Below are 15,278 nucleotides of genomic sequence, written 5' to 3' on the forward strand. Positions count from 1 at the left end.
CGCACTAACAAGGGATCCCTGTTCCATTTTGCAGCTAATAAGCTGTTTCATGGTGTCATAGCGTTCTTGAAGGGCTTGTATCTGGAACATGCCCTTGAGTTGCTCAAGCATCTCATAGGCACCAAAATCTTCCAAGCCTTTAGCAAGCTCGTAAGACATGGTGGCTAGCATAATGCAAGCGACTTCAGCAGAGTCGTCATTATGCTTCTCAAGAACCTTTCTGGCAGCAGCTATATTGTTTTCAGGCTCTAATGGAACCGGTCCATCGAGAACATAGAGCTTCTTTGCCATCTTGAGAACAATTCTCAAGTTGCGGTGCCATTCAAGTAAATTAGTGCCATTGAGTTTTTCTTTCTCAAGAATAGTCTTGAGGGTGAATGAGGAATTTTATTAGTTGACATCTGTTTAAATAAGCAAAAGTAATTTAATTAGTATTTTCGATGTAATAATTATATTATTAATGACCCAATTAACATTAATAAAATAGGAACTTGAGAATCTGGCTTCCAATTAGTAATGGTGGCTGTAGCACACAACATTAGTAAGTGGTTAGGCAGACTGACAACGATTACCAATTGTGAATAAAGCACAACTCTCGTTTATGAGGCCTATTAAGACAACAGTTGCCTAGGTAGATACGTTTAGCCTCATCTATGCCCACTTTAGTCTTCAGACAGTTGTAGCACGTAACATAAGTGTAAAGTAATAGTTGCCCTAGTACAGACACGTGTGAAATGGTCGGATGTGTCAACGAAACCCTTTCACCTTAAAGGGATAGGCTAGAAAACAAGTGCAGTGCTGTAGCTCCAAACACTTGAAATTTCGCAATATGCCTCAAGTGTGGCTTATAGGAGAATGGCATAAACTATTGATTTTAAAATTGGGATTAATTTTAGAACTTACCGAATAGAGTAAAAGTCTAGTTTTACTGTATTAATCAGGACAACATGATGAACCCTTTCATCTCTCATGACACTTAGTTTTAAATAACCTATTAAAACTAAGTTTGTCGCGATATGACTAACCAATTTTAAGTTAATAGTTAAACTATTAAGTTATAGGGTTTTGGAAAATCAAATTTAATTTAATTTTGCAAAAACTTATTTGGTTGATTAAAATTTATTTTAATTTATTTGATATTAGGTTGGTGGTATTTTAACCTATTATAATCAAGCAAGCAACCACAATAGCAAACAAGAATATGTAAATCTTAAATGGCCAAAAGGTGATTGGTCTTGCTAGAGCCTATTAGCAAGACCAATCGGGTCAAGGGGTCACAACACAAAAACAACCACATGGATGAACTCTTGGTGCATCTCGTCATCTTTGCTAACTCCCACTGACTTCAAGAACTCCGTGAGGTCGTCCTCGGTTTTTCTTCGGGTCTTCTTCATTACAATATTACAAAATACATATAATGAAAAACCAAACCCTATCTATTACAATTTTGAACCATCAAAGCGGCCAAAAACCATAAAATAAAACCGAAATATAAATACAACTTTGAACCATCCATATGGCCAAAATCAAAACCACACAACCAATCACACAAGGTCGGGCCAAATTTACATATTCAATAAAAATAAAATTGAGCAATATTTTGGTCAAATAAACTAAACAAAAATTGACCAAACCAAGATTGCTAAAAAAACATATCTAGATCAAAAACTTCAACTAGCTTGAAGTTTATGATGTAGATTCGGTGAAAAGACCGGATTCGACTCGTATGTTGTAACCAAGGCTTTGATACCACTGTTGGGTTCCAGTGGTGATCAGTCAACGGTTTAACAATTAAACCCGGTTTTAATTGAATTTGTTTCATAATTATTAATCACATTAATAACAGAATACGCAGCGGAATACAAAAATGAGTAACCACCAATTTTAGGAACCATACAGGATCCGGTTACAAACAATACGAGTACGAGTCAGAGTAAATAATCATATACAAGTGTGACACCCGGTAAAATCCCAATCCCTTAAACCAAGTAAATCAACCTAAATATTAGGTAATTATGTTATATGCGCCTTGCGCGAGCGCGCCATGTGAGTCAGCGCGTGCATTTGTTATGTGCGCCCTGCGCGAGCGCGCCATGTTAGTCAGCGCGTGCATTTGTTATGTGCGCCCTGCGCGAGCGCGCCATGTTAGTCAGCGCGTGCATTTGTTATGTGCGCCCTGCGCGAGCGCGCCATGTGAGTCAGCGCGTGCATTTGTTATGTGCGCCCTGCGCGAGCGCACCATGATAAGAACCAGCGTGGGCATATGTTATATGTGCCATGCGCGAATGTTTTGGCTTTATGTTTTCATGTACCTTAACGTTATGATGTCTAATGGGTTGACCGTCACGCATGATGCTAAGGCGGGTGCACCCTAAATCGTTTATGCGCGTGCGGAAGGGAACTAACCTCCCCGCATGGCGGGAACATTGAGAGCTAGTTTGTCTGAAGCTCCAGGATGGAATTGACTTCAACATAACTGATCACTATGTTGAAATACCAAGACCACCTGGAGAATCTACAAATGAAACTCAATGTCCCTGACTGCGAGAAGGTTACGTACCTACCCGCAGCAAAGAAACATTCTACACGCAGAATCCTACACGCATAAGGCTGTACGCGCAAGGTTACACGCACAAAACACAGTATTCTTCAGAATAAAGGGGATTATTCCCGCCCAAAAGAAAACAGTAACGTGTTTCAGAAAATCTCTACTTTTTACTGTGCACTGGCAAAAGCACACTGTGGCATGAACAGTCAACTATCAGCCACCCTACTCTCACCAACCACAGACCTGCATGTCCTGCGAAAATCAGAATCTTTTACCCACTCCTCCACTTTTGAATAAATAATAATACTTTCCATACTTTATCATCATCACACCTAGATATGAAAAGATTACAATCCCCTAAATCAAGGGATTGTGTTCCATTGAGTTTGCCTATAAATATGTAACCTAAAATTATCACTCAACACACTTCAAACTTCTCTCTTAAAACTGCAAATCTGCTCTGAATCATCTCCCAAGCATCTATTTGATTTTCAATTCCGTTCCTGTTACTAGGTAAGCCGAGATTATAACCTTGAGATCTACTTTCCAACCCTTATATCTTGATCTTAATATAGATTTCTTGTTATTTAATCGTATTCTAGACCTTCGATTCCGAGGCCAACACCAAGAAAACCCGAATCTCGATTAATCCCTTAACAAGAACCTCAGGTGAGTCTCACAGCCCCTATTCTCACTGTTTTCACTGTTTTTAAACTGTTTTCGGGGCGAGGGACACGTACTTAAATAACGTTTTATCATGGTATACTTACAAACTATGCAAGCGATTATGTGTTTAAATTATATTTCGTGATGAGCAATGCGAACGGTTATCTAAGGTTTTCGATGTATGTGCGCTAGAACTCGAGTAAGTGATCACTTTACCATTGGAACTCTAAGGGTAGGGACTGCTGGTTTGATCCACCCACTCGTAGGGGTCGCACCTCTTTGCATGGACGAGTGCCTAGTATGGTCATGGGGCAGTACTATGGGTTTGAGCCCGCTCGTAGGGGTCGCGCCTCTTTGCATGGACGAGCGCCTTGTTTTCCGGCACAACGTCCGCGCGTAACCCGCGGGACGGTAATACGTTATTTTAGCTCGTAGTGGCAGCGCCACTTTGCATAGACGAGCACAGTTTTTCTGAAATGTCCACGCGTAAACCGCGGGACGATAATACATTATTTTAGCTCGTAGTGGCAGCGCCACTTTGCATGGACGAGCACATGTTCCTGAAACGTCCGCGCGTAAACCGCGGGACGGTATTACTTATTTTAGCTCGTAGTGGCAGCGCCACTTTGCATGGACGAGCACAGTTCCCAGAAATGTTCGCGCGTAACCCGCGGAACGATTTTATCAGAATGTGTTGATAGAACTATGTTTTTACCAAGCATGTGTTTAATAATGCTATCAGAATTATGTTTCAGAATGATTTGTATCAAGATTATGATGCAATACGATTTAACAAGTTACTAAAACTTGTGAACTCACTCAGTTTATACTGATTCAAATGTTTTTACGTGTCTTTCAGGAGATAATTAGGTAGCGCATGGAGTCACACTTAGAGCACCTCACGCTGAACATCTAAAACTAGCTTTTTGGAAGATTTTAGTTCTATCCCTTCGATGCGCGTGGTTGTACCCGCCGCGCAAGGGGATATGGCGTGGAAATCTTCAACAGTTTTATACTTGGATGTTTTTATGTAATTTTTAAACAATGTAATGTATTGTATTAAACATTTCACGCGCAATGAAAATCTTTGAATGTTTGCAATGGCCCGTGCTTAATTATCAATCCCCACTCGCGCGCGCCCGGCTGTTTCCGCCGCTCAGGGCCGGGTGTGACAGATTGGTATCAGAGCACTGGTTATAGCGAACTAGGAAAAGAAGTTTTAACCTAGACTATAACCGTTGGGGAATCACATGAAATACTTTTCAAAGAAAATATTTTCAAAAGAAACTATACACACACTTAGGAACACGGGTCACAGTGTCTAGAGATAAGAACATTATGTGCTCTGAGTACATGCGCTAAGTTTGATATATTTCCATTCTCTTTTAAAGCGAGAATGCCTCCAACTAAAGCCAAAGGAATTACCATGACACCCGAGGAACTCGCGGAAATAATCGCGCAGGCGATTGCGACACATGAGGCCAGCAAGGCCGAATCTAGTCAGGGTCGTCAGAATGAGACCCCAGAACCCGAATCAGGAGCCTTGGACAAAGGATGCTCCTACAAGACATTCATGGCCTGTAAGCCTTGGCCATTCAAGGGAACTGAAGGAGCCATTGGGCTCTACAACTGGATTGACAAGATGGAGACAGTTCTCTCCATTAGCAGATGTAGTGAGAACCAGAAGGTCCTTTATGCGACCTGCATGTTCCAAGAGGCAGCTTCGTCTTGGTGGAAGCTTCAAACGAAAACTTTGGGGCGAGAAGTTGCTCTCCACAAGACCTGGGAGGAACTGAAGGAAATGTTGATGAGAAAGTTCTGCTCACGCGTAGAGATTCAGAGTCTGCAACAAGAATTCTGGAACCACACTATGGTAGGAACGGATATCGACGCCTACAACAACCGGTTCAACGAGCTTTGTCAGTTGGTGCCAGATATGGCAAACACAGAGGAAAAGAAGGTCGAGAGGTATATCTTTGGGTTGCCTCCTGTTGTTAGGGTTCCGCTCAACGCCGCAGCGCCTCCAACCTTTGACGAGGCGGTTGCGCGAGCCATCACCCTTACAAGGGATACGGTTCGTGCGGGTATGTTGACCGCTCGCTTGAACGAGCAGCGAACCTCTGACTCCAAGAGGAAATGGAACTCCCACCGAGGGTCAGACTTCAAGCAGCCACCGCCCAAGAAGCAGGAAAGTACAAGGGTTTACGCGATTCAAGCCGCGGAACCATCAAGGAAAGGATACAGCGGGCCTCGCCCATGGTGCAGCAAATGCAAGCATCACCACGAGGGTGAATGCGCAAAAATCGAATGTGCCAAATGTGGCAGACCAGGACACAAGGCGATGAATTGTCGCATCAGAGAAGCTGGATCGAGCGACAGCTGCTACGCATGCGGGAAGCCTGGACACTTCAGTCGGGATTGCCCACAGAAAGGAAACCAAGCTCGCGGGAGAGCTTTTGTGATCGGCGCGGGTGAAGCAAAAGAAGAGCCGAATGTGGTAACCGGTACGTTTTTGCTTAACGGTCATTATGCATCTGTCTTATTTGATACTGGCGCTGACCTAAGTTTTATATCCCATGAGTTTAAAAACTCCCTGGGCTTAGCGACCAGTAGGCTAGACAAACCTTATACTATAGAACTAGCCAATGGTAGGCAGTTATGCGCGAATGAAAGGACTGAGCAATGTGTATTAGTCATGGGAGGTCATGAGTTCAATATAAACTTGTTGCCAATAGATTTGGGAAGTTTCGATATTGTGGTAGGTATGGATTGGTTGGTCGAGAATCTCGCGGAGATTGTTTGTCATGAGAAGCAGGTTCGGATTCCACTGTTGAACGGAGAAACTTTGATGATTCAAGGGGAAAGAAAGGGAGTTGCGACGAAACTGATTTCGTGCCTAAAGGCGCGCAAGTGCCTAAGGAAAGGGTACTACGCCTTCCTGGCGCATGTAATAGAGAAGGGAGATGAGCGAAGAATTGAAGACTTACCTGTAGTGCGCGAATTTCCAGAAGTTTTTCCTAAAGATCTGCCCGGATTGCCGCCACCGCGACAAATCGAGTTTCGAATTGATTTGGTCCCAGGAGCTGCGCCAGTAGCCCGAGCGCCTTATCGATTAGCTCCATCTGAGATGCAAGAGCTATCCAATCAGTTACAGGAACTTTTGGATAAGGGTTTCATACGCCCAAGCTTTTCACCTTGGGGAGCTCCAGTACTGTTTGTTAAGAAGAAGGATGGTTCGTTCCGGATGTGTATTGACTACAGGGAGCTGAATAAGCTGACAGTCAAAAATCGGTACCCCTTACCGAGGATTGACGACTTATTTGACCAGTTGCAGGGATCCAGTTATTATTCGAAGATAGATCTACGGTCAGGATACCACCAACTTAGGGTCCATGAGGAAGACGCGCCAAAGACAGCCTTCCGAACCAGATATGGCCATTATGAGTTCTTAGTGATGCCTTTCGGGCTAACTAATGCGCCGGCTATATTCATGGATCTGATGAACCGTGTGTGCAAACCATACTTGGACAAGTTTGTGATTGTGTTTATAGATGATATTCTAATTTACTCTCGAACCAAGGCCGAGCATGAGCAACACTTGAGGTTGATTTTGGAATTGTTAAGGAAAGAAAGGTTGTATGCAAAGTTTTCTAAATGTGAGTTTTGGCTTAGAGAGGTTCACTTTCTCGGTCACGTTGTAAACGAGAAAGGAATACACGTCGATCCTTCTAAGGTTAAAGCCATCGAAAACTGGGAAGCGCCAAAAACCCCAACTGAGGTGAGGCAATTCCTTGGACTAGCTGGCTACTATCGACGCTTCATTGAGAACTTCTCCAAGTTAGCTCTACCTCTGACCGCGCTAACTCAGAAAGACAAGGCGTTTATTTGGGGCGAGAATCAGGAAGCGGCATTTCAAATGTTGAAACAGAAGTTATGTAGTGCGCCAATTTTATCTTTACCAGAGGGGACGGATGACATCGTCGTTTACTGCGACGCTTCACACCAGGGACTCGGATGTGTCCTTATGCAGCGAGACAAAGTTATAGCGTATGCCTCGCGCCAACTCAAGACCAATGAAAAGAACTACACAACGCATGATTTAGAACTTGGAGCGGTTGTCTTCGCGCTAAAGATTTGGCGCCATTACCTCTACGGTACGAAATGTGTAATCTTTACGGATCATAAGAGCCTCCAACATATATTCAATCAGAAGGATTTAAACATGAGGCAACGAAGATGGGTTGAATTGTTGAACGATTATGATTGTGAAATAAAGTACCACCCTGGAAAGGCGAATGTGGTAGCAGACGCGCTAAGTAGGAAGGAGCGAATAAAAACGCTACGAGTCAAGGCTCTAAGGTTGACCATTCACGCAGATCTCTCTACCCGCATCCGAGACGCTCAGCAAGAAGCCTTGAAACCAGAGTTTGTTAAAAACGAATGCCTTGGGGGTATGGTTAAGAATTTGGAACTTAAAGAGAACGGCAATCTATATTTCGCTAACCGCATATGGGTCCCTCTCAAGGGAGGATTGCGCGAACAGATCTTGAACGAAGCTCACAAGACGCGGTATTCCGTACATCCTGGCGCAGACAAGATGTACCAAGACGTTAAAATGTTGTATTGGTGGCCCAATCTTAAAGGCGCCATCGCGACGTATGTCAGTAAGTGCCTAACGTGTTCGAAGGTGAAGGCTGAATACCAGAAGCCGTCGGGGTTACTTCAACAGCCAGAAATTCCCATGTGGAAGTGGGAACAAATCTCCATGGATTTCATCACCAAACTACCAAGGACACCTGGGGGTTACGACACGATATGGGTTATTGTAGATCGGCTAACTAAGTCAGCGCACTTCCTGCCGATTAAAGAAACTAATAAAATGGAAAAGTTAGCCCGACTATATATTCGAGAAGTAGTTTCAAAACATGGAGTCCCAGTGTCCATCATTTCTGATAGAGATAGTCGGTTCACCTCAAGGTTTTGGAGATCATTACAAGAGGGGTTAGGTACTCGACTGGACATGAGTACGGCTTATCACCCCCAAACGGATGGACAAAGCGAACGAACGATCCAGACATTGGAAGATATGCTGCGCGCGTGCGCGATCGATTTTGGAGGTAGTTGGGATACCCACCTTCCGTTGGTTGAATTTTCTTACAATAACAGTTATCACACAAGCCTCAAGGCAGCGCCGTTTGAAGCGTTATATGGGCGCAAGTGTAGATCCCCACTGTGTTGGGCTGAAGTGGGCGACAAGCAAATGACTGGTCCAGAAGTGAGCCAAGAAACAACAGACAAGATTTTTCAGATAAGGGATCGCCTTAAGGCAGCACGCGACAGACAGAAAAGTTATGCTGATATGAGAAGGAAACCGTTGGAGTTTCAAGTAGGGGATAAAGTACTTTTGAAAGTCTCTCCATGGAAGGGAGTCCCCCGTTTCGGTAAGCGAGGAAAGCTAAATCCGCGCTACATTGGACCATTTGAGATCCTGGAGAGGATCGGTCCAGTTGCTTATAAACTCCGTCTACCCGCCGAACTCAGTGGAGTTCATGATACGTTTCATGTATCCAACCTCAAGAAGTGTTTATCTGACGAAACGTTGATTTTACCGTTGGAAGAAATTCATATTGACAAACAGCTGCACTTCGTAGAAGAACCCATAGCAGTAACCGATTGGAAAGAACAAAAGTTACGCAGAAGCAAAATCAAGTTAGTAAAGGTTCAATGGAACTCGAGGCGTGGGCCTGAATTCACTTGGGAAAGGGAAGACCAGATGCGCACAAAATACCCACACCTCTTTCAGAACATGGCTTCTGCCAGCAACGTCTCCTAAATTTCGGGACGAAATTCGTTTAACGAGGGGAGAATGTGACACCCGGTAAAATCCCAATCCCTTAAACCAAGTAAATCAACCTAAATATTAGGTAATTATGTTATATGCGCCTTGCGCGAGCGCGCCATGTGAGTCAGCGCGTGCATTTGTTATGTGCGCCCTGCGCGAGCGCGCCATGTTAGTCAGCGCGTGCATTTGTTATGTGCGCCCTGCGCGAGCGCGCCATGTTAGTCAGCGCGTGCATTTGTTATGTGCGCCCTGCGCGAGCGCGCCATGTGAGTCAGCGCGTGCATTTGTTATGTGCGCCCTGCGCGAGCGCACCATGATAAGAACCAGCGTGGGCATATGTTATATGCGCCATGCGCGAATGTTTTGGCTTTATGTTTTCATGTACCTTAACGTTATGATGTCTAATGGGTTGACCGTCACGCATGATGCTAAGGCGGGTGCACCCTAAATCGTTTATGCGCGTGCGGAAGGGAACTAACCTCCCCGCATGGCGGGAACATTGAGAGCTAGTTTGTCTGAAGCTCCAGGATGGAATTGACTTCAACATAACTGATCACTATGTTGAAATACCAAGACCACCTGGAGAATCTACAAATGAAACTCAATGTCCCTGACTGCGAGAAGGTTACGTACCTACCCGCAGCAAAGAAACATTCTACACGCAGAATCCTACACGCATAAGGCTGTACGCGCAAGGTTACACGCACAAAACACAGTATTCTTCAGAATAAAGGGGATTATTCCCGCCCAAAAGAAAACAGTAACGTGTTTCAGAAAATCTCTACTTTTTACTGTGCACTGGCAAAAGCACACTGTGGCATGAACAGTCAACTATCAGCCACCCTACTCTCACCAACCACAGACCTGCATGTCCTGCGAAAATCAGAATCTTTTACCCACTCCTCCACTTTTGAATAAATAATAATACTTTCCATACTTTATCATCATCACACCTAGATATGAAAAGATTACAATCCCCTAAATCAAGGGATTGTGTTCCATTGAGTTTGCCTATAAATATGTAACCTAAAATTATCACTCAACACACTTCAAACTTCTCTCTTAAAACTGCAAATCTGCTCTGAATCATCTCCCAAGCATCTATTTGATTTTCAATTCCGTTCCTGTTACTAGGTAAGCCGAGATTATAACCTTGAGATCTACTTTCCAACCCTTATATCTTGATCTTAATATAGATTTCTTGTTATTTAATCGTATTCTAGACCTTCGATTCCGAGGCCAACACCAAGAAAACCCGAATCTCGATTAATCCCTTAACAAGAACCTCAGGTGAGTCTCACAGCCCCTATTCTCACTGTTTTCACTGTTTTTAAACTGTTTTCGGGGCGAGGGACACGTACTTAAATAACGTTTTATCATGGTATACTTACAAACTATGCAAGCGATTATGTGTTTAAATTATATTTCGTGATGAGCAATGCGAACGGTTATCTAAGGTTTTCGATGTATGTGCGCTAGAACTCGAGTAAGTGATCACTTTACCATTGGAACTCTAAGGGTAGGGACTGCTGGTTTGATCCACCCACTCGTAGGGGTCGCACCTCTTTGCATGGACGAGTGCCTAGTATGGTCATGGGGCAGTACTATGGGTTTGAGCCCGCTCGTAGGGGTCGCGCCTCTTTGCATGGACGAGCGCCTTGTTTTCCGGCACAACGTCCGCGCGTAACCCGCGGGACGGTAATACGTTATTTTAGCTCGTAGTGGCAGCGCCACTTTGCATAGACGAGCACAGTTTTTCTGAAATGTCCACGCGTAAACCGCGGGACGATAATACATTATTTTAGCTCGTAGTGGCAGCGCCACTTTGCATGGACGAGCACATGTTCCTGAAACGTCCGCGCGTAAACCGCGGGACGGTATTACTTATTTTAGCTCGTAGTGGCAGCGCCACTTTGCATGGACGAGCACAGTTCCCAGAAATGTTCGCGCGTAACCCGCGGAACGATTTTATCAGAATGTGTTGATAGAACTATGTTTTTACCAAGCATGTGTTTAATAATGCTATCAGAATTATGTTTCAGAATGATTTGTATCAAGATTATGATGCAATACGATTTAACAAGTTACTAAAACTTGTGAACTCACTCAGTTTATACTGATTCAAATGTTTTTACGTGTCTTTCAGGAGATAATTAGGTAGCGCATGGAGTCACACTTAGAGCACCTCACGCTGAACATCTAAAACTAGCTTTTTGGAAGATTTTAGTTCTATCCCTTCGATGCGCGTGGTTGTACCCGCCGCGCAAGGGGATATGGCGTGGAAATCTTCAACAGTTTTATACTTGGATGTTTTTATGTAATTTTTAAACAATGTAATGTATTGTATTAAACATTTCACGCGCAATGAAAATCTTTGAATGTTTGCAATGGCCCGTGCTTAATTATCAATCCCCACTCGCGCGCGCCCGGCTGTTTCCGCCGCTCAGGGCCGGGTGTGACAACAAGACATTATTTAATTTTACCTCGGTTAATGAATAACCGGTTGAGACATCGACGGCTAACTGACGACGCTAGGTGACCAAACGAGATTAATAACTGACGGTGGCGGTGCACGAATGGACCGACAACGAGGGTGACGCAAGCAGCGGGCGGCGGCGTGCAGCTGGGCTGGGCTGCGGTTGCGGATGGCTGCGGCGTGGTGTTGCTGTCAGTAGTGGCTGGCCGGTGGCAGCAGTGAACCGAGAGAGAGAGAGAGAGAGAGAGAGAGAGAGAGAGAGAGAGAGAGAGGGTAGAGGTGGTGGCTAGGGTTTTTTAATCTCTTGATCAATCCACCTAATAACATATTAACTAGTTTAAATAACTAGTTAATCATGTCGGGCCACCAAGCCCATATCAAGCACAATCTCAATAAATGTCCACATCTCGTTTATTAGTCGTTACCGGTTAAATCGTGTAAGCGGTCTATGTCCGTTACCCACGGTGTAACTCTTACGGGTCATATCCCGGTCGGCCGCGTTGACTTAAGCGGACCGGTCTATATATCCAACACTTATAACTTTCAAAAGATTAGTAATTACCGACTGCCATTTAGTCTTGAATGCCTTTTAGTATTCGAAACGTTCAACGACTAATTTTCAGTCTCCAACCTTATTTGTTACTGATGTTTAGTCTATGATCTGTTTAGCAGACGGAAGACCTTGGGACTCATATATAGTCTCCAATAACCTGTATATGTTAAACCATTTTAAGAGAGAATATATTGTAATCTAAACAATTCAGGAGACAAACGATATAGAGGACTGAGATTAAATAATGGTTTTCAATCTCTCTTATGTCGTCATTTCAACCATTATAAGCGAATAATAAGAGGCTGAAAATTAGTCTCTAAAAGTTAGAATACTCAAAATCCAAAGAGAATAAACTAGCTAATACACACTATTTATGAAACCTACTGTGTGCTAGTAATTTTCGAAACAAGGAATATCAATTAACACCTCTCAAGTTAAATAAATAGAGAAAAAAAAAGGTATATACATTAAAAGTTCAACATAAAACAAAACAAAACATGTCCAGCTCAAGTCCTACAAAATTGCACAAAATATGTTCAAAGAAAACAAAAACAACTTACGTTAGCATCCAAATCAACTTGCAGCAGCATCAAATCAACAATCTTTGTATGCCAAGTAAGACAAGTCTCTAGAATAAGTTCCTTTGAAATTCAGCCTTATTACAAATATGAAAACACATTATTAGTTAAATCGTTAAGACATAATTGCTTAAAAAATAATAAGAATTTGCAACTTTCGAGCTTTAAACTAGTAATATTCCAACAATTTCATTTTTTCGGCTTAAATAGGCCGGCCCACTTATATTTTTAGATAACCTATTAACCTGGGCTATAGATTTGTTGACGGTGAGATCTGTGATTTTAATTTTATATAAACCACCATAACACAATTAAAGAAATAAAAGTTGAAAAAGTTACAAAAGGGCCCCAAGAGCAGTTAATACAATTCTCAAATCTAAGTAGTTTACAGTTTTCTTTTTTTTGACTTTGAAAAGTCAGTTAAAGTCCTCACATAAGCATCAAATTGCTTTTTCTTTTCAAACTATGACATAAAGACACAAAATTTGACAAATTCAACTTAGATACAAAGTCAGACCAGACCACTTGGTTTTTTCTTATCCACTTTCAGATGTTCACACCTTTTAAACACTATAAATTCACATCCACAACTCAACAAACAAAATCAAACAAACCGCGATGAAAACATTCCGAATCCTCATAGTTGCCGGAGTACTTTTGGCCGGGATCCTCAACTCTGCTGCCCAGAACTGCGGCTGTAGTCCGGACTTGTGTTGTAGCCGGTTCGGTTTTTGTGGCAGCGGTGAAGATTACTGTGGAACCGGCTGCCAGGGTGGGCCGTGTTTTTCGGCTCCTCCATCTAATAATGTTGATGTTGGTAGCATCGTGACGGATGCATTCTTCAATGGGATCGTCGATCAATCAGACGCCAATTGTGAAGGGAGAGGATTCTATACACGTGCTGCCTTTCTTGAAGCCTTTGGAAACTATCCTCAATTCGGTAGGGTTGGTTCGGAAGAGGATTCGAGGAGGGAGATTGCAGCCTTTTTCGCGCATGTTACTCATGAAACTGGACGTAAGACCATTCATCTATCTTATATTGTATTAATTATACGTATAAAAACGAGTCATGTTTATGTGGTTGAAAGATAGAACAAGACATGCACTAGTTAATTTGACACCACATAAGGACATAACCTAAAAACATACTTTAGTACGCAGGGGCGAAGGCTATGAAGGACCCGGGTTGTCCCTGCTGGTCACTCCATTTTTCGCTTAGTAGTGTAAATTTTTGCGATTTTATTCGAAAATTTTATAGGTATTGAGTCCGGACATCCCTAAATATTTTTCCGCGATTACGTCAACCCTTTTGATTAAAGGCCAAGCTTCGAGTACTAACATAGTACGTAGCTACTATGAATTTCACGTGTGCATTAAATTCATATACAAATACTGTAAACAACATATATTTAATTAAATATTTCATAACTTTAACTTTAAACTTTTTTATTACGTGTGACAGATTTTTGCTATATTGAAGAAATAAATGGTCCTTCAGGGGATTACTGCGATGAAAATAATACTCAATATCCATGTACCCCGGGCAAGGGTTATTATGGCAGAGGTCCAATACAATTGTCATGGAATTTCAACTATGGTCCAGCGGGAAACAGCATCGGGTTCGATGGGCTCAACAATCCTGAGATTGTAGCTACAGATCCAGTCATCTCTTTTCGGACCGCCTTGTGGTATTGGATGAATAATGTCCGCCCGGTCATTGGTCAAGGGTTTGGAGCTACTATTCGAGCTATCAATGGACCTTTGGAATGTGATGGTGGCAATCCATCTACCGTAGACTCTCGTGTCCGGTACTACACTCAGTATTGTAACCAGCTTGGAGTTGCAACCGGCGATAACCTTCGGTGTTAGATACTAAAAAGCGAACTGTGTACGGTGTTATTCAAATTTCAGTCATTCAAATTTGTATTTTCTATGTTTATGTATTGTTATGCCATTCATTTTAATAAAAGTAAATGAAATTTTATTAGGAAGCATAAAATGACCACCATATCCTTGCAGTAACCGAACATCTCTCTCTTATTTCTGCATCCGAAAACGTTGCTAATACAATGCAACATCAAACGCAAATCTGCAGAGATAATAAAATATGCATGAGTATTATGCGATTATTTTGTATCTAAAATTAGCACATATATGAATATAAATGTTAAAGAAACACACCAGCACAAAGTTGATAGGATCGAGTTGGTTGATGCTGATCATTTTTGGCTAATCAAATCAAATAAAACATTGTTTGTGTTCATTTTATTCATTTGCGTCTATTAGTTTGTGTTCATGCATGAACCGTTCACGAATACCTTCATTTCCATAATGAACGAACAGTAATTAACAACAAACTATGTTCGATTAAATGTTCTCAAACCGTTAGCTAGTCCGATAAAAACTTAGCGGATTACTAGACACAATGTAATCGCCAATGACGGATCCAGAAAATTTTGGAGGAGACAAAAAATCGGGTCAGGTCAAAACAACATGCTCCTTTGAAAATTTATTGATTTAACACATTCGTTATAATAACATATATTTAAATTGATTTTAAATGTAGGTTTGAATCTCTGATGCTAAAAGAGAAAGCTATTGAAAGAGCCAACAAT

At 42.4% G+C, this 15,278-nt stretch overlaps 1 protein-coding gene across 1 annotated transcript; it reads left to right on the forward strand.

Annotated features, from left to right (window-relative positions):
- The first annotated feature begins 13,011 nt into the window (after positions 1-13,011).
- LOC143635092 (endochitinase EP3-like) lies at positions 13,012-14,650 on the forward strand. Its single transcript, XM_077102988.1, has 2 exons — positions 13,012-13,678; positions 14,126-14,650. The coding sequence occupies exons 1-2, from the start codon at positions 13,282-13,284 to the stop codon at positions 14,530-14,532; spliced, it is 804 nt and encodes a 267-aa protein (XP_076959103.1). The 5' UTR covers positions 13,012-13,281; the 3' UTR covers positions 14,533-14,650.
- Positions 14,651-15,278: the final 628 nt, after the last annotated feature.

Source organism: Bidens hawaiensis, unplaced genomic scaffold (assembly GCF_021521415.1).
Source record: "Bidens hawaiensis isolate Kalapana, Puna unplaced genomic scaffold, B.hawaiensis_p1.1 tig00007410_1, whole genome shotgun sequence".
Lineage (NCBI taxonomy): Eukaryota > Viridiplantae > Streptophyta > Magnoliopsida > Asterales > Asteraceae > Bidens > Bidens hawaiensis.